Source organism: Danio aesculapii, chromosome 23 (genome assembly GCF_903798145.1).
Source record: "Danio aesculapii chromosome 23, fDanAes4.1, whole genome shotgun sequence".
NCBI classification, from domain to species: Eukaryota; Metazoa; Chordata; class Actinopteri; order Cypriniformes; family Danionidae; genus Danio; species Danio aesculapii.
In genome coordinates, this window is record NC_079457.1 from 18,319,824 (window position 1) to 18,338,333 (window position 18,510).

The 18,510-nt window shown below is 33.7% G+C and overlaps 1 protein-coding gene across 1 annotated transcript; it reads right to left on the reverse strand.

Moving 5' to 3' along the window:
* Nucleotides 1–806: 806 nt before the first annotated feature.
* mxra8b (matrix-remodelling associated 8b) lies at nucleotides 807–16,915 on the reverse strand. Its single transcript, XM_056449324.1, has 10 exons — nucleotides 16,785–16,915; nucleotides 14,823–14,849; nucleotides 14,429–14,731; nucleotides 14,241–14,342; nucleotides 11,623–12,111; nucleotides 5,359–5,517; nucleotides 3,970–4,000; nucleotides 3,515–3,585; nucleotides 1,953–2,030; nucleotides 807–1,842 (listed from the first exon to the last, which is right to left on the reverse strand). The coding sequence occupies exons 1-10, from the start codon at nucleotides 16,801–16,803 to the stop codon at nucleotides 1,817–1,819; spliced, it is 1,305 nt and encodes a 434-aa protein (XP_056305299.1). The 5' UTR covers nucleotides 16,804–16,915; the 3' UTR covers nucleotides 807–1,816.
* Between the last annotated feature and the right edge of the window lie 1,595 nt (nucleotides 16,916–18,510).

The window sequence follows — 18,510 nt, forward strand, 5'->3', positions numbered from 1 at the left end:
TAGTGTTACAAACTCTACATTAAAAAAGGAGCATAATAAAATAAAAGCGACAATAAAATAGAAAATAGAGACAATGTGCAATAAAACAACACAAAAGTACAATGTTCATTAGGTGATGTGCAAGCATGAATCTTTTGGGTTATTATATATCTTAACAGCAGAGGGCAGCTCGGTACTTCCCCTTCTTTAGTTATTAGGTGGCTGTTAAAGAAAAAACAAAACAACCCATAAAGTAATCCAGACTCCAGTCAGGGTGAATTAGAATTAAAGTATTTCCTTACACACTTACTGCACTTGAGTATGCTGAAAGAAGTAACAGATGTCATAAATTCAAACAAACATGTTTCTGCCAAGAATGCTCTTCCTCTCTGCTCATTGTACACTTAAAACAAACATTCGTCTCCAAAAGGGCACTTCCTAACATTTAAATAGTACATTAGTGTTTTTTGCAATTATGGGTACACAGAATATCAATGTACAAGAAAATACTGTATTTTATGATTTCGTTCTATAAATGTTAACCCTATACTGTACTACTATTACTAATAATAATAAGAATAATGCACTATGATTGTTATTATATAATTAATTATAACAGTGAAATAACAATAAATAAGCACAAGTTGTATTACTATTGTTTTTTATTTTAAATAAATTGATTATAAACCACTACAAAACCTTAGAAAAATCCAGCTAGTTTTGCATTATTAAATTTTACATGCAGACACATGAAAAAAAATAGACAAATGAAAATAATGGAGCATCAATATAGAATGTTTTAATGGAATTAATCTTAATGACACAAATTAGTTCAGAATAAACTTTATTGTATTGGTCCTCTATACCAGCATGATGATCCATGGCCACTTTAAAGTTAAATGTACATTCCAGATCAAATGAAACTACTGCATAAATGCTTATAACCTGTGGAAATGAACGATACTGACCAAGGAAAAAACAAAAAAAATGATGACGGGGGGGAAAGGATATATGGAACTTGCTTGTATTGGAAAAGCAAAATGTGCCATAATATACATCTACATACTGTAACGTAAAAAAAATAAATGAAAAAACACAATGGACCAAAGAAGTCCTGGTCAATAGGACTCAAAATTCAGAAGAAACATAATAACAGAAGCATACACATATCAGTATCTTGTTTCTGGCACAGAATAAGATTAAACAATAAAAGTTTTCCAACATTCCAGCTTTTTATCACATAATTAGATCCCCTTTTTCAAAATTGTGAGATAAAAAACTGAATTGTATGGACAAAAAGTCAGATTTGAATTATGAAAGTTACAATTGTGAGATTAAGTGTCACATTTAATTTTTTTAATCTTGATTCTGTGTCAGAAGCAGGTTTTTCATACAACAGAATTGCATAAATATTACATTTATTTGCCTTTGAGGTTCAATTGTGTACCATCTTTGACTATTTAGACCTGAAGCTACAGCTATATGTTTGCTTCCTGAGTTTTACGAGGAAATTTCCATTCAGATTCAGGCATTTACAGTGGTTTCTACCACATAGAATTTTAGAGTACCACCAAAATGCTGAATTCAGCAAACCGCCTAACCACATTTGGCATATGTTATAACTTTAATTAAAAAATTACACTTATGGTACACTGCGGTTATGATAAGAAATCTAGTTCACTTTCATTTGATTTATCTAAATCGACAGAATGTGAGTATTATAAAATCATGTAAGCAGTTATTATGATGACAAGAAGACAGTAATTCCACTCCTGTTCTCAATGCAAAGTCTGTTCTCGCTCAGCTCGCTCTGGACCTGCCAGCAGCTCAGTATCATTCACTTCCATGACATTCTCTCCATTTCTTTATGTGAGAAAATTAAAAAAAAAAAGAAGGAAAGAGCATATGAATAGATCATACAGTATCTGATCTGGTTTTCAAGAACGAGGCTAATTGAAATCACATTACTGTACCTCTGTTGAAATCAATAACTTTTGGAGAAGGATAGTTGTTTGCATCTGCCCTTTCTTTCATTATGTTGTTCTTGTAGTCTAAAGAAAAAGAGAAAGCCGTTATTTTATTCAACTACAAAAACCCAAATAACAAACAACTTTTTTTACTATTTAAAAATAATCTACATAGATATTTCAACTAGTTCGCAATTTTTTAATGATCTGCCAAATGTCTTCTTTAAAAAAGAGACCGAACTGAAGACTGTTCTTGAAAACATTCAATATTTACAACAGTTTAAGAAACAATTTTTTCAGATAGATGCTTGAATAGTGGTTAACAGGACATAATGGATTATGTTAAAAACAATTAAATACTATACATTTTCATATATAAAGCTATAAAAGCTGTCACTGGGAACCTTAAACGGTTCACTATTTGGCAACCCTGGCTCATTACTGATAAATACCCCTGTATCCATGTTTGTACGTCACGAAATACACCCCAGGAGGAACGTTTCGTGAATCCAGCAGAGTGTGCTGTGTATGCTTTTTCAAGTCTTAAATTTCTCTTGTAAGTGCCATTCGTGCCTGCTGTTCTCACGTAAATCCACCAGAGGCCGCTGTCGACTGACTGACTGACCGACCAACCGATCACGTTCACCCACTCCCTTCCCTAAACCCAACCGATAGTTTTTTCAAAAGCACTGACTGACCCGATCACCCCTTCCATAAACAACCGCAGTGTTTTCAAAAGCAATCCAGAAAAAGAAAAACCCTCGCAGCTGCCTGATTTTTACCACATTTTAAAATCTTACCATGTTCTCACCCTGTTATTTACTTATTTATGTTATTTTTTGCCTTTTGTTTTAGTCTTACCAGCTTTGTGGAACCATTCTGGAACCATGTCATTGTGGTCAACTCTTCTTTGCGTCCGCAAATGTACATGCCGAGCTACTGGGCACACTGAGGTAAGCGGCCAGCTGGTAGCGCGAAAAGAAACAGAAGCCATCGACAGCATCACACCGCCCCATAGCGTTCGTTTTAAAGATGTAATGCAGCCATACGCAGCTCTGGCTACATAATTCACGCTCTTCAAAAATGTATATGGGGGTACATTCTCTCAATGAACCTGTGTTGCTTTTTGTACATCTTTTGAACACTGCTACTGCTTTAGAGACATTTTGGTACCTATATTATATTTATATTATTTTTAAGTAGTAAAAATACAAGTTAAATTTATGTAATGTAATTGAATTTTAATCTTTAAAAAGCGATTTGTTGATTTTACTTTAAAAAGTAAAGAGAAACCCGTTGCCTTAAAATGATTAAGTAAATTAATCATGTGCATATTATAAAAAAGGTAACTTGACTGTTGCAAGTTACAACAGGTTTACTCACTTTTTGAAGTAAGTAATTGCTTTTTACAGCGCACAAGCAGCACCAGAGAGTAAAAAAGATCTCATGTAAACTGAGGGCTAAAAAAACTATTTAAAAACATGGTTTATTGAAATACCTGATCACATTTCCCTCGACTTTACAGAGCATAGTTAAAAAAAAGCATGGAAAATTGTGGTTGTTCTTACCCAGTCGCATATCTTCCTGATTGTAGGGTTGCAGTTCTGTGACATCAAGTTCAATAGACGTCATTCGACCACTGCCAAATAAAACAAACGACATGCTTCTTTCTCAAAGACATTGAATTAGATACTGTGAAAATGAATTGAGAAAACTGTGCAACTTTAAAAACTTTAGAGTACAAAATTCAGTAGATAAAAGCCCTGTAAACATATATTTAAAGTGTTGTTTTTTCTGATTTTGTATTCTGTGCGTAACATCCATTTCAATTTCTATCTCAAAAATACAAACACATTTATGTACATTTATGCTGCTTATACATTATTGTAGACATTTTGCTGAATAAAGCGTTATCAGACTTTAGCCATTAATATATTTGAGATACTAAAAAAACCATCTCAGGGTATATCAAAAGTTCCCATAAATAGTTACAGATGGCTAAAAGTCCCTTTTTGTTCCTTACCGCTCAGTCCTTCCAATGTCAAACTCATGCCCTGAAACAAAGATTATATAAAAAGTCAAAAGAAAGTTCAGAAAGATTCAAGCATATAATCTCACAGGTATCAATTAAACTCAAAAGTTCAGTAGGCTAGCATGCAGTTTTACTAAAATGACACTGATTTCTTTTTCCTGTTTATAAAATCAGAACTTAGGTTGTGTTCGCACCTGTAGTTTTGGTTTTCTTAGTTTGTTTGGCCCAGACCAAAACAGAATATGATACATCACATCCTGGTTCACTTAGGGTTCACACCAACATTTTTAAGACTTAAAGAAATAGTTTTCCTATAATTTCCTTACCAACAATTTATCCCCAGTAAAAATATGACTAAAAATGCTGGGTTACACACAATTCCTTTATGTTGTCCCAACTCAACTCCCAACTTTTTACAAATTTAAGTTGACTGAACACAAAAGTATTAAGTTGTCCCAAAAAGCTCAAGAATTGTGTTGATTCAGCTCATTTTATATCAGTAGTTTGAACTAGCATCAAAAATATTTTTGAGTGTATCCTACAAGGGGGTTAACATATGTCTTATCAAGCAGATCAATGTGCTTTTGTAACCAAAATATTTTAATTAGAAACTCAAATCACTGACTTCACCAACGTGCATTTGGCAGCTGGTGGAATGAGCCAAAAGCCAAAAAAAAGAACCAAAAAAGCAGTCAAAAACGCATCGATCCACTTCATTAGACATGCAGCATATGGGTATTTTTTAGGACAGATTTGCGTGCTTTTAGAAGTCAACACCTTTATACAGCATGCAAAAGCCAGGATAAAATGTAAAACTACTCTGATTGTGTTTGTCTGAAAGAAGAAAGTCATAAACATCAAGAATAGAATGAGAGTTAGTAAATTATTGGTTTATTCTCATTCCTTAAAAGATCTGCAGCATCACCTAAAAGAAATAGTTCATAAAGGAAAAAATGTTTGAGCATTTTGTAAAACCGAGTCCATTTTTCAAACCATTTGCTCTAGAATTCATTAAGAAGCGATTAATTTTGGTTAGTGGGCAGTGTTTGATGGCCATCCACACTGAAAAAAAATTGCTGCTTGTTCAAATTACTTTTTTAAAATGAGTTGAAACATCATAGTTCTTGAGGGTTTTTTGGGACAACTTAATTGTTTTATGTTCAATCAACTTTGTAAAAACAATTAAGTTCATTTAATTGATTTGTGTTGGGACAACATGAAAGGATTGTGTGGAACCCAGCATTTTTTACAGTGCAGATGGTGGCGTACAAACTGATTTAAATGTACTGCACTAAAAGAGCAATCACTACAGAGATCATTTTAATCAAACCAAACTGACCAATTGTGAACACACCCTCAATTCAATTTCAATGATTGTACCTTTCTTTCTGAAGTGCCTCGTGGTCATGATGATGCCAATTAGCATTAACAGAAGCAGAAGGAAGACCACCAGGATGTAGCCCACTTGATGAAGAAGATGGGTTTGATTCTCAGGCAGGATTACATTGAGGACATGAGGCGTTTCTACCATGTTTGTATCTGCACACCAAGAGGTAAAAGGAGAACCAGATGAGTTAGAACTCTTAATTTTAAAAGATTTTATTATTTTGTGCTGTGCTAAAAGGCATAATAAAAGCTCTTATTGTTTGTTTTCCCCATTTTAGCCAGGCCTGGTTGATGAGAGCGGAGAGGGACAAAGTTTTATGTCAGAATGTCCAAAACAGGCGTAATGAGTTCCAGACCTGATGTCATACCACAGCAATGGAGGAAAAAAAACACACTCAAACCACCAGAACGGGAAGCGATAGTGCAGGCGGAGAGAAATACCACCACTTCATGGTCAGTCTGTCTGGAGACATTTTTACATTTATTTAGCAGCCCACAACAACAGGGAGGATTTAGATTTAATCTGCCCAAGTCAGCAACCAAACAAACTCACTTAATACTGCTGTTTTACAGTATTATGAATCTTGTGTAGATAGCTTATCACCAGAAAATGACTTCTTTACCCCAGAATTAACAGATATTATGATTAGTATATGAGTCAGCATGTATAGTTTATGAGTCAGCGTGTATCTTTCGAAAGAACACCGAGTCACACACTGATCAAATTAGTATTATACTTAGTAGTTCACCCAAAAATGAAATATCTGTAATCGTTTATTCAACCATCACCTGTTTTAAGTTTGAATATTTTTGTTCTGTTGAACACAAAAGAAGATATTTTGAAGAATGTTGGAAACCAGTAACCAATAACTTACAAAGTAGGAAAAACGAAGTCAGTAGTTACAGGTTTCCATTTTTTTTTCTCCAAAATATCTTCTTTTGTGTTTAACAGAAGAAAAAAAGCAAAGATTTGAAACCACATGTGGGTGAGTAAATGGTGAGTTTCTATTTTTGGGGGAGAAGGGGGGTGAACCATCCCTTAAACAACTCACTTAAAGCTGCTGATTTTGTGTTTTATAGTTTTGTGAATCAGAAAATGAAGTGATATTTTGATTGGTTTATGAGTCAGCGTATATCATTCGAGTGAATAATGAGTTTACTGAGTCACACATGCTTAGACTGATCATATTAATATAACACCTTCAGGTCATCCAAGTTTTTTTTCTTCAGCAGAAGATTAAAGGATATATTTTTAGCTAATACTGTAGCCCTTAGGGATTTCTAAATTACAAGTCAGTGGTAACTATTTAAGAGTCAAAAACATGTAGAAGCAAGACAAAATGATTATTAATGACTACTAATGATACATTGAGGCCTTATGAAGAGATGCAAGTAACTGTTTACAATATTGTTAAATCCGCAGCTTCTGCAAATATTTTTGAGAGCATTCATAACAAGCTTCCTGTCACATAATTATATGTGTGGTAGAGGTTTAAACAGGAGATGATGCTGTTTATTTTCAACAAAAATCAAGAAATCATGTATTAGCAATTTTATACGTCCAAATCATGTATGCTGCAACCTATATTAAAAAAAATTAATTAAACAGCATCAGCTCAAAATTTCCTAATAATGTGAATAATGTGACAGTGGTGCTAATATTGACTCTCAAAATGCCAGAAGTTTTTGACTTGCATTTTCTGAACACAGAGTCAGCAGAGATTAAAAAAAAAAAAAAAAGTATTTTTTCATTGTTTTATAAAAAACAAAAAAAAAATACATTTAAAAAATACATTTTTAAAAATGGCCAAAATGGATGTGTATATTAACAGCTAATTGTCATTTCTGGGTGAGTTATCACTTTAAGTGTAGAACATCATTCCATATAAAGCGAATAGTCCTCGTTTCATTACTTGAGTCATTACATACAAAAATGTTCAATTCAATTCACCTTTTTTTGAATAGTGCTTTTACAATGTAGATTGTGTCAAAGCAGCTTCACATAAAAGGTCATAGTAAATTGGAACAGTGTAGTTCAGTTTTTTAGTGTTTAAGTTCAGTTCAGTTTAGCTCAGTTCAGTGTGGTTTAAAAATCCCTACTGAGTCCAAACACTGAAGAGCAAATCCAACGATATGCAGCTCTGTTAAACTAGTTGTCAAAACCTGTCAAGCAAATTTTATAAAAATCTAAATCTTTTTTTTCCTGAAAATGTCTTCTAAATTCAATAATTTCATGAATGATTTACACACCTAGGTAAGCTGTAGGTTCAGTTCCAATATGTACTGCAATATTATTTACAGTTGTGCACAGCTCTACCCAAAGGAGGTTTATGTTTGTTGTAAATAAGGGTGTATTTATTCTTTTGCACAATGCTGTGAATAAATTGAACTGTAAAGAGCATATGCAGTAAAAATGTGAAACATACATATTCAGTGTCTTGTACTCAGATATCTCACTAAATGCAGTGATGTCTAACGTTACTGTAATTTTTCATTGGCTGTGCAAATAGTATATAGTGCTGTCTTGAGCATTTTCAGGAAGTGTCACCAAAATCTGACTTTTTTGCATTGGAAAAAATGTACAGAGTAAACTGTCATAATGAAAACATGACAAAGTCATTTGACTATCTTGTTCATAAACAATAGTGTCAGGACTTTTCATCTTGATCTTGACACTGACACTTTCATTGACATGAATACTTGAGCTATCCATTTTGAGCAAGTGACACGCTTTTGCAGGTTATCAACTAGGTTTTGCAGTGAAAAACGACTGAGGATAACTGTAACAGCACAGAACTTATCAATACACAGAACACTAAAAAATAATTTAATTAAAGTCATTTGATTAAAAAAAAAGTTGAATTTTGTCATTTTTGGACATTATTATAAAAGAACAGTATATATTGACAAGCAAAGTTGGAAAGACAGAAAACTGACTTCTTTATAACCTATTTATGGCCTATTCACTACATTTCTGTTGCAGACATTACTATTTGGACAGATATAGAGGGACCAAGACACCAATTCAAATTGCTGTATTTCCACTAGTCTGTAATTACACCTGCAAATTTTTTATGATTTTGTTAAGGCTACATAAGGTCTATTAAAAAAAGAGCATTATTTAATTTTAAATACTGTATATTCTAAAGTCATAAAAATGTTTGCTAAATTAGATGACAAAAATTAATAAAGTAGCTTGTGAAATGTATGAAAAATTACAAAATATAGTAATTATAGACCATTTCAATGTGGTCATGTCATTGGCTCATGAACATTTCCTGTTTGTTATGAAACTATTTCAGAACTTTCATAACTGGCAATTCAATTATACCTTAATGTTAAAACAGCTATCATAACATTATCAATGTGTGGCTCTTTTTGGATTCTCTGAAGATATATAAATAAAAAATGTAAAACAGGAAATACGTTGGAACCATTGTTTTTATTTACATCCCTCAAAATGGTCTATAATAATATTTTTATTTATTAAAACTTAATTAAAAATATTAATAATATATGGTAATGTGTATAGTATAATAATAATACAATTAATTAATACAAATATTTTTTTCATATTTAAGAAAGACAAAAGGTCACTATACTAGACTATACAATAAATCACTAACATAGCTGACTGATGTTATGGCATCTTTTTCTACTTATATTGGACCGGGACAAAATGTTTACAGACATGCGAAGATGTGAATCTAACACGGACCATTCCTGCTTCCAGCTTTCATCTTACAACGGGCCAGATGTTTTACAGATGTGGCTTTTCATGTCAGAAAAACAGCCCATTGCCAGCACAAGACGGGGAATATTGTCTGAGCAAGGATGGTAAAATCTGCAAACCCCAGGAAAGCAAGATGTTGCTTGTGGGGCTGTAATAGTTTTTAAAAAGCGAGTCCAGTCATTGCTTAGCAGAGGAAATATGAAGCAGTCTTCCAATAAAACCTCCCCCACCTCCTTTATGACCTATTCACTGCATTTCTGTTGAAAACATTCACTCGTACAAACTCATCTTTAGAAGTGTTTTGAAACACAGAGACGACAGGGACAAAGCCAAAATGACTGGAGTGAGTGAGTCAGTCTGAACAAACACTAAAGACAATGTTAAAAACTGCTCAAAACAGAGAGAGAGAGAGACGGAGAGATTAATGTAAAATTCCCAATGCTGTCTGGAGGAGACCAAGCAGGGGTGTTCAGCAAACGTAAACAGAGAGAAAATGGGGAGGAAGTAAATATAGTCCAGAAACATTCCTCCCCAAACCAAAATATACAGCAAGGGAGGAGCAAAAGAGCTGATTAGGAAAACACAGAAATTTATTAAGGGCCTTATGAAAGCCTATGAATTATTATTTCACTGTTTAACTTTAGACTCTATTTTTTATAGTGGTTAAAGGGAACTTTACTTTGCAAAAATATTCTCCGATTAATAAAAAATAAATAAGGCTTTTTAATTGAACAAGAATTAATTAAGAGTTTACCAAGATTTTCATCTTAGAGTAAACTTAAAGCTTAAAATAGTGTTTTATATAGTGTACATTCAGACAACATCAACCTAAACCTCAACCTCAACCTAAAGTGTTCAACATAGTTCATTAGAAAGATCCTGCCACACAATTTATGGTCATAATAATTAAAAAAAATGCACCATAAGTGTTATCCATACAACTACTTTAAGTTTTCTGAAGCAGTATATTATAACCCAAAGTTCTCTTTATTCACAGACAGCTTCGAAATCATCAGCCTAAAGCTCAAATAGTTTATGTCTAGATTCAAAAAAGGTGCATTTGTAAGTGATATGTTCACCAATTTATATGGAATAAGTGATAGTTCACCAAGAAAACAAAAGTGACCTCATCATTTATTCTTCCTCATGTAGTTTTATGAGTTTCTTCCTTCTGTTGAACACCAAAAAAGATATTTTAAAGAATCTGGTTGTTGGTGTTTTCCAGTATTGGGTTGAGGCTGGAAGGGCATCCGCTCCGTATAACATATGCCGGAATAGTTGGCGGTTCATTTCGCTGTGGTGACCCCTGATAAATAAAAGACTAAGCAGATGAAAAAATTGATGAATGAATGGTTGCTGGTAGCACGTACTGCCAAAGTAGGTGAAAAAATACATGGAAGTCAATGGGTACCAGCTATCAGCATTTTTTACAATATCTCCTATTGTGTTAGACAGAGGAAAGAAAGTCAACTAGGTTTTGAGGAAGTGAAGGGTGAGTAAATGATGACAGAATTTTTGTTTTTGGGCACACTGTCTCTTTATCATGAGAGTTAGAATTGACTTAAAATATAATGTGGAAGGTATATGGACAACTTTTGTGTTAGATATTGAAAACATTGTTCACTTTAGTGGCAAAAACTGCTTGTCAATTCTTCTATAACTAATATTACAGTTTTTCTCAGTCGCTTTGGTGCATTTCTCACAACCCTTTACATTTGCACAACAGTTAAATGCATTTCTCAAAATAGCTCATTCCTCAAAAGCAAGTATTCATGTCAATCAAAGTGTCAGTGTCATCAAGATAAAACATCCTGACACCATTGATTATGAACAAGATAGTCAAATGGCTTTGTTATATTTTCATTATGACAGTTTTCCAATACAAAAAAAAGTCAGATTTTGGTGACACTTCCTGAAAATGCTCAAGACAGCACTATATACGATATGCACAGCCATTTGAAAACTACAGTAAAGTTAGACATCACCGTTAGTTCATTTTACTCAGAATGTCTTTTTAAAAAACTCTTTAAGAAAGGCATTCTGAGTAAAATGAACAGACTCGCTTGCCTTTGAATCGCTATTTTTGTTGTTAAAGTCCGCATGAACAAGAAATTTCTGAGACTGTTATTCCAGTATGTTTATGAACTTCCACCTGAAACTGAATATTGAGTAGGGGGCAGGGCCTTCTTTTTGTGCATCATTCCCTCATAGCAAACTAACAGTATGGTGTGGTTTAGAATATTGTGGCTGAAGCAGTCAAACTGACAGAAGAACCGCCACTTAGCATATGGTCAGACTTTAAATAAAGAACTTTTGTTTCAGTAGATAAATTTACAGATTAATTGTTCACCTAAACAATAACAATATGCGCTAGCAAAATGCACTGTAAATTTTGATTTCACATGGCCTTGAAATGTATCTTTTACCTTCCACATAAGAAAGTAAGTCATTTAGGTTTGGGAAGACTAGTTATTAAATGACAGGATTTGCTCTTTAAAAAAACATAATAAAAAATATTTTCTCACTTGGATCATCAGCAGGCAGGACAGTATCAGCAGGGGTTTTTTGTGCTTCGGTAGAGGAGCGCACTGGAGGCAAAGCCTGGACAGAAGGGCCGAGGATCACCCTGAAGATCCGTCTTTCATGCAGGCCACAGTAATGATGGTGAAGATGGCAGGAAAACAGGCCTTTATCAGCTAGCTGAATGTTATGGAGGCTCAAAGAGAAATCCCCTAGAGTAAAGGCATCGGCTGAGATGTTCATCTTTTTTTGGAGGTAGAGCGGCCCGTACTGCCGCTTCTCTCCAGAGGCGTACATGTCAATGAGGCGGTCGGCTCGGTCACGGGAGACTCCAGGTGCCTGCCAGTCCCAGTGGACCACCTGCTGCTGGCCCTCATCCCTCTGACCATCCGTCCACAACTGCCTGCGGTTCATACAGGGAAGAACCACACTCTTCCCTACCAGAACCACAAACACTGATTTATCGCCATTCCAGACGCGCTTTTCCTTTCGAGCTGCAGAGATTGACATATAGGGGATTTTTAAAGCTTGAGGTGGCAGATTAATGATTTAATACTTGATTGGTGATCAATACTTGATAATGATTTAATATTATTAATTAATGACCAATACACTTTTACAGGACAGCCACAACTAAAACATTATCAGACAAATTTCATATTTTTACACATTCGTATCTTTTTTATAAATGTGTCAAAAAGTATTTCCTTGTTTCCACATTAAAAGAAATGTAAAAGTAAGGTTGATAAATTAAAAGTAAGAGATAAAAATACATACAGTATAAAATTAACCTGCCACTTTATTAGGTACACGTTACTAGGACCCCCTCTTTTGCCTTCAGAACTGCCTTATTCCTTCGTGCCATAGATCATAGATTTAACAAGGTATTGGAAATTGGTCCATATTGACATGATAGCATCACGCAGTTGCTGCAGATTTGTCGGCTGCACATCCATGATGCGAATCTCCTGTGCCACCACATCCCAAAGGTGCTCTGTTGGAGTGGAGTCTGGTGACTGTGGAGGCCATTTGTGTACAGTGAACTCATTGTCATGTTCAAGAAACCAGTCTGAGATGATTCACGTTTTATGACATGGCATTAACATGATGCTCAATTGGTATTAATGGGCCCAAACACATTACACAACCACCACCAGCCTGAATCATTGACATAAGGGAGGATGGATCCATGCTTTCATGCTGCTGACGGCAAATTCTGACTCTACCATCTAAATGTCGCTGCAGAAATCGAGACTCCTCAGACCAGGCAACGTTTTTCCAATCTTCTATTGTCCAATTTTGGTGAGCCTGTGCAAATTGTAGCCTTAGTTTCCTGTTCTTAGCTGACAAGAGTGGATCCTGGTGTGGTCTTCTGCTGCTGTAGCCCATTCACCTCAAGATTCGACGTGTTGTGCATTCAGAGATGCTCTTCTACATACCTTGGATGTAATGAGTAGTTATTTGAGATGGTGTTGCCTCTCTATCAGCTGGAACTACGCATAGGACTATAATCGTTTTCAAGGTATACCATGGTTTGGAAAAGTCAAGGTTTTAAAACTGCCAAATTTTTCTGTGATACTATTCCTAAGGTATGTGTGAGATTTTTTATTAACTTTTTTTGTTTATTTTTTAGGACAACAGCATCTCCAGCAGAAAAAAAAATCCAAATATGTCGTTTTAAATTGTAAAGAAATCTGTGTTTTTGAAACTAATAAAGACAGCAGAAGTCAATGATTCAATCTGGATTATTTAGCCTGACATGTTTACTGCTCCAAAATATTATAAATATTTCAAAAAAATAAAATATATTGTTATTAAAGAGGAAAAAAGTGTTTGTTTTTTACCAGACATTTAAAAAGAATATATTTTAGAGCAGTAACCACAATACCGTAATACCGTGATTTTTTTTTTATCCAAGGTTGTCATACCATCAGAATCTTATACCGGCCCATGCCTAGCTGGAACCAGTCTGGCCATTCTCTGGCATCAACAAGACATTTGCACCCACAGAACTGCCGCTCACTGGATATCTTCTCTTTTTCAGACCATTCTCTGTAAACCCTAGAGATGGTTGTACATACAAAAATCCCAGTAGGTCAGCAGTTTCTGAAATACTCAAACCAGCCCGTCTGGCACCAACAACCATGCCACATTCAGTCACTTAAATCACCTTTCTTCCACATTCTGATGCTTGGTCTGAACTGCAGCAGATCGTCTTGAACATGTCTACATGCCTAAATGCATTGAGTTGCTGCCATGTGATTGGCTAATTAGAAATTTGGTTAACGAGCAGTTGCACAGGTGTACCTAATAAAGTGGCCAATGAGTGTATGGAATATAACAGTAAAAATGTGAGATTGAAAAGTCATAATTGTAAAACAAAAGCATATTTGTGAGATAAAAATTGATATTGTTATATAAGAAGCTGTAATTGAGACATGGAAGGTCATTTTGGGACAGTTATATTAAAAGTAAAAATTACTTTGTTAGTTTAAAAGATCTGTTATATAATTATATAAATCACTTTTTTATTTTATTTCTAATTTTTGTACTTTAATGCAGAAACAGGCTCATTTTCTTGAGCTTTCACTTCAATGTATAGATGTCAGGTTTTTTCTCTTACGTGATTTAGTGACGTTGAGCTGGATTTGCATGGACTGGTGGACTTTGCAATAGTGGTGATGCAGGTTGCAGGTATAGATGCCTTTATCATTCATGTCCACATCTGCACAAATACAAAAGAGCATCATATACTACCAGTTAAATAATCAAAATGATGGCACAGACATGGTCTAAAAAACATGAACTTACTATTAATAACTAGTGAGAAGTTTCCATCACTGAAGGCGTCTTTTGCAATAGAGATTCGGCCTTTGTTGTAGTCATTGTACAAGCGCTCCGTTCCCCCTGAAAACATGTCTAAAATACGCTCCACAGTGTAATCTGGTTGGTTCCGGATCAGGTCCCAATGCACAACTCGCTGACGGTCCCGCAGACGATCCTGTCTCCAAACCATCCTCTGGTTATGACACGGCAGAACCACATCCGATCCTGTTGGAACTGTAATGTTCCTCGCCTCTACAACCACACTCGGTATGTCGTTTTGTGTCCAGACTGAAAAACATAAACATGAATATTCATTTGGGTTAATGCAGTATCAACAACACTGGAGAACCTCTATCAAACCATTTTGTTGTTCACTTACCACATGGTAAGATCAATGCACTGCAGGCTGAAAGGAGAACAAGAATACAAGCATTATAGAATTAGAGTTAGAGTTATACACACACACACACACACACACACACATACATACATACATATATATATATATATATGGTGTGTAAATAGTGAGTACATTTTCATTTTTGAGTGAACTGCCCCTTTAAATCACTGTTAGCATGTATTACATTCATATTGTGAATACAGACAGACTAAAACAGTTTAAACTGCAGAAGACTTATTACTAAATGTGTTATTTGTTGCTATGCCAAGACAAAGAAATTGAGCTGAATAAAAGCAACACAGAGGATTCATTCATTCCCTCTCAGCAGCATGTAAACCAGAAGACAAATACTGACTATCTGAACACTTTCTCTGCATAATCAACACTAAAGGTAATGTAAATGTTTTCCGAGAAGAAAATAAACTACTTAAGATCAAGAAATTATGGTTATAAGTTGGTAATAGTGACTTTTTACTGGAGTTGCATGAAAAATTGTAAACCATATATCAAAATTATGAGACACAATTCTGACTACTTGTCTCAGAACTGCAAGTCTGTAGATGTTTCAAGTTTTAAACACTGTTAACACTATCCTGTAGAATCTACAGTAATTTACTGGCAGCAGTTCGCCAGTAACTTTCTGTAAACTAATTACAGCAAAACTACTGTATCTACATTTACATCACCATTTATCTTGCTGTTTGTGTATTTATAGTATTGTATGTCTATATTTACTGTAAAATTTACAGTAATTTTCACAATGCAACTTTAAAATACAGTAACATACTGGATAACTGCTTTTAAATGTTTTTCTTCAACTTTATATTAATCGAAGGATCTTGTATTGAACAAATATTACACTTAACAATTTCCTGTAGAATTTACAGTAACTTACTGGCAATAGTATGCCAGTAACTTACTGTAAATCAATTACAGCAAAAATACAGTATTTGCATCTACAGCATATATCTTGCTATATGTGTATTTACAGAATTTTATGTACATATTTACTGTAAGATATGTACTAAAATATACAGTAATTTTCCCAATGCAACTTTAAAATACAGTAAACTACCGCATAACTGTCCTACAGTAAAATACAGTTCATATTAAATACTATCATTTACAAAAATCGTTAAGTTCACAGTACTCATAATGTTTCGTTTTTTAACTCAAATGGTTTGTTGCAATCGGTTTTCTTAAATGGTTTGAGTTACCTTACCTTTTTGGGTTTTACAGTGTATGGCAGTGTCTAAACAAGGCTATTAACAATAGGCGTGTTTTTTCACATAAAGGACTTCACTTCCATGGATTAGTTCCAAGACAGAGAATACCTTAACAAAACCCAAAAAGCAAGAGCACAAAAGCAAGAAAAACTTTCTGGTTGTTAGTTATTTGAACTTACTGTAGTTGTACATCAGACCATGTTCATATACATCCATCTGTAAATATCACCTATAGTTGCACTATATAACTTATACCTATATCCTGCACTCCTGGTTAGACCTAAATTGCATTTCGTTGCCTTGTACTAGTACATAATGACAATAAAGTTAAATCAAATCTAATGTTTTGCACACTTTTAACAAAAAAAAAAAAAACATAAAAAAACACTGCTAACCATCATTGCAGATGCTGCAGAATTAAGTCTTTTATGGCTAAAATGACCGACCAGTTAAGGTTACTCAGCACAGCGTAACAACAAACACGTCGATAAAACTGGACGAGAGAGAGAGAGAGAGCTTAAAAACTGAACTGTTTCGTCAAATATGCAGACATATTTTAACTTTTTTTTCCACACAAAGAAAAGGCAGTCGAGTCATGCTTAAATGTCCAATAGTAACAGAGTAAACAGCGGTCAACAGAGTAAAATAACATTGAAAATAAGTTAAATATAAAAAATTCATAAGAATTGTGGAATGAAAAGTTTTGACTACTTACTGCAAAGCACAATAAACATGTCTGAATTTTGGTGAAGATGGTGGTTTGTTCTGCTGCGCGATGTTTGTCAAAGGATTGTTTCCTCACCTCTCAAGTTCGTCGACCAGCGACTGAAAACAAAAATCTTTGCCGTCTGCTTGTCTGGACCACTGACATGCTCCTCCTCCAGAATAGTAAGACATCATGAAATACTAAACTCTGATATTCACTGCAAATATTTCTTCGATTACTCCCAGTTTTAACCATTTGATCAAAACTAAAAGCTGAATCTAGAATAATAAACTGACATTTAACATAAACATTAAAATAAATAAATAAATAAAACTATATTTATACATACAATAAACAAATTTTATTTAAATATTTTAACTTGCTAAATTTACAGTACAAAATTTTGAATATTTAGTTAAAAAAAAATTGGCAACATGTATATTCGTTATTGAAATGTATATTCGTCTCTGCAATGTTGCATTTATATCAACGTAAAATAAATGATTTCCATGTGAAAATTTTTAAATGAAATTAATTTTTTGTGATCATTGCTAAATAGCATTCAGTGTCATTTACTTCAGTCTTATCTATCAAATATGCTGACTTGATGCTCTTTTATAATCAATTATTGATGCACTTTATTATCAATGTTGAAAACATTTCTGCTTCCCATTTTTGTAGAAACCATGATACACAATGTGATACAAAAAAGGTTCAGTATCATGTATTGAAAATATTTATGAAATGGTTTTAAATAAAAAAAATAATGTTATTATTGTGACTTGATCATTTTAATGTGTCGTTGAATTACAGTATTTTTAAGAAAACAAAATATGATCATGTGACAGTAGAATTTAACTTTCAATCATATGAAATTACATTAACAGAATGCTTTTTAAACTTGAAATAAAGCAATTCTGCAATATAAATAATTAAATTATGCAGACTTGGTTTGCTGAATAGAGAATGAAAACAAAAACTTTTGTTATTTTAATGAATTCTTACTGGGCCTGAATTATGGCATGGATTACACAAAATCATCAGGAATGCTGTTAGGATTGTTTGAAGAAGCTTCTTAAGACACATCTTTTTATCAAAGCATTTAATTTGTGATCATCACTGCCACTTTTATGCAATTTGAAACATTCTGCTTTGTTTTTTGGTCTTTATTTTTTAATTATTGCGGTTTGACTTCTGGCTTCTAACTGGGATTTTAAGCAAGCTTGTAATTCTCTACATTTTAATTTCTTATTGTATATCTTATTTAAAAAACAGTTCAAGTTAGAGTTTAAGAAAAGCGCATCATAAATAAACGTATTATTAAAATACAGCAATATGAATGGAGGTGATTTGCTTCACCCTAGTGGTCAGAAGACAATATAGTTTCTTAAATAACTAAAAATAGCAGCTAAAAAATGTTTGGCATGAATGTATGCTTTTACATGGTTTCTACAGGTTTCAAGTCAAATTGAAAACATTTTCAAGATCATTATGAAAGAAATTTAAGACTTACACAAGGCTAAACGTTAAGGATTTTTTCTTATGGCCCAGTTAAAATGTTTAAATAACCATTAAAAACAAATGTTATTGTAAGGAAGTAACATTAATAAATAATCTTTTGTTAAAACTTTTAATGAGATGGAATGTTAGTGATTGGACGGGTGTTACTTGAAGATAGGAAAATTAAGACCCGTTTAATATGATTTAATACCCACAAAACAACATTTCAGTGAAT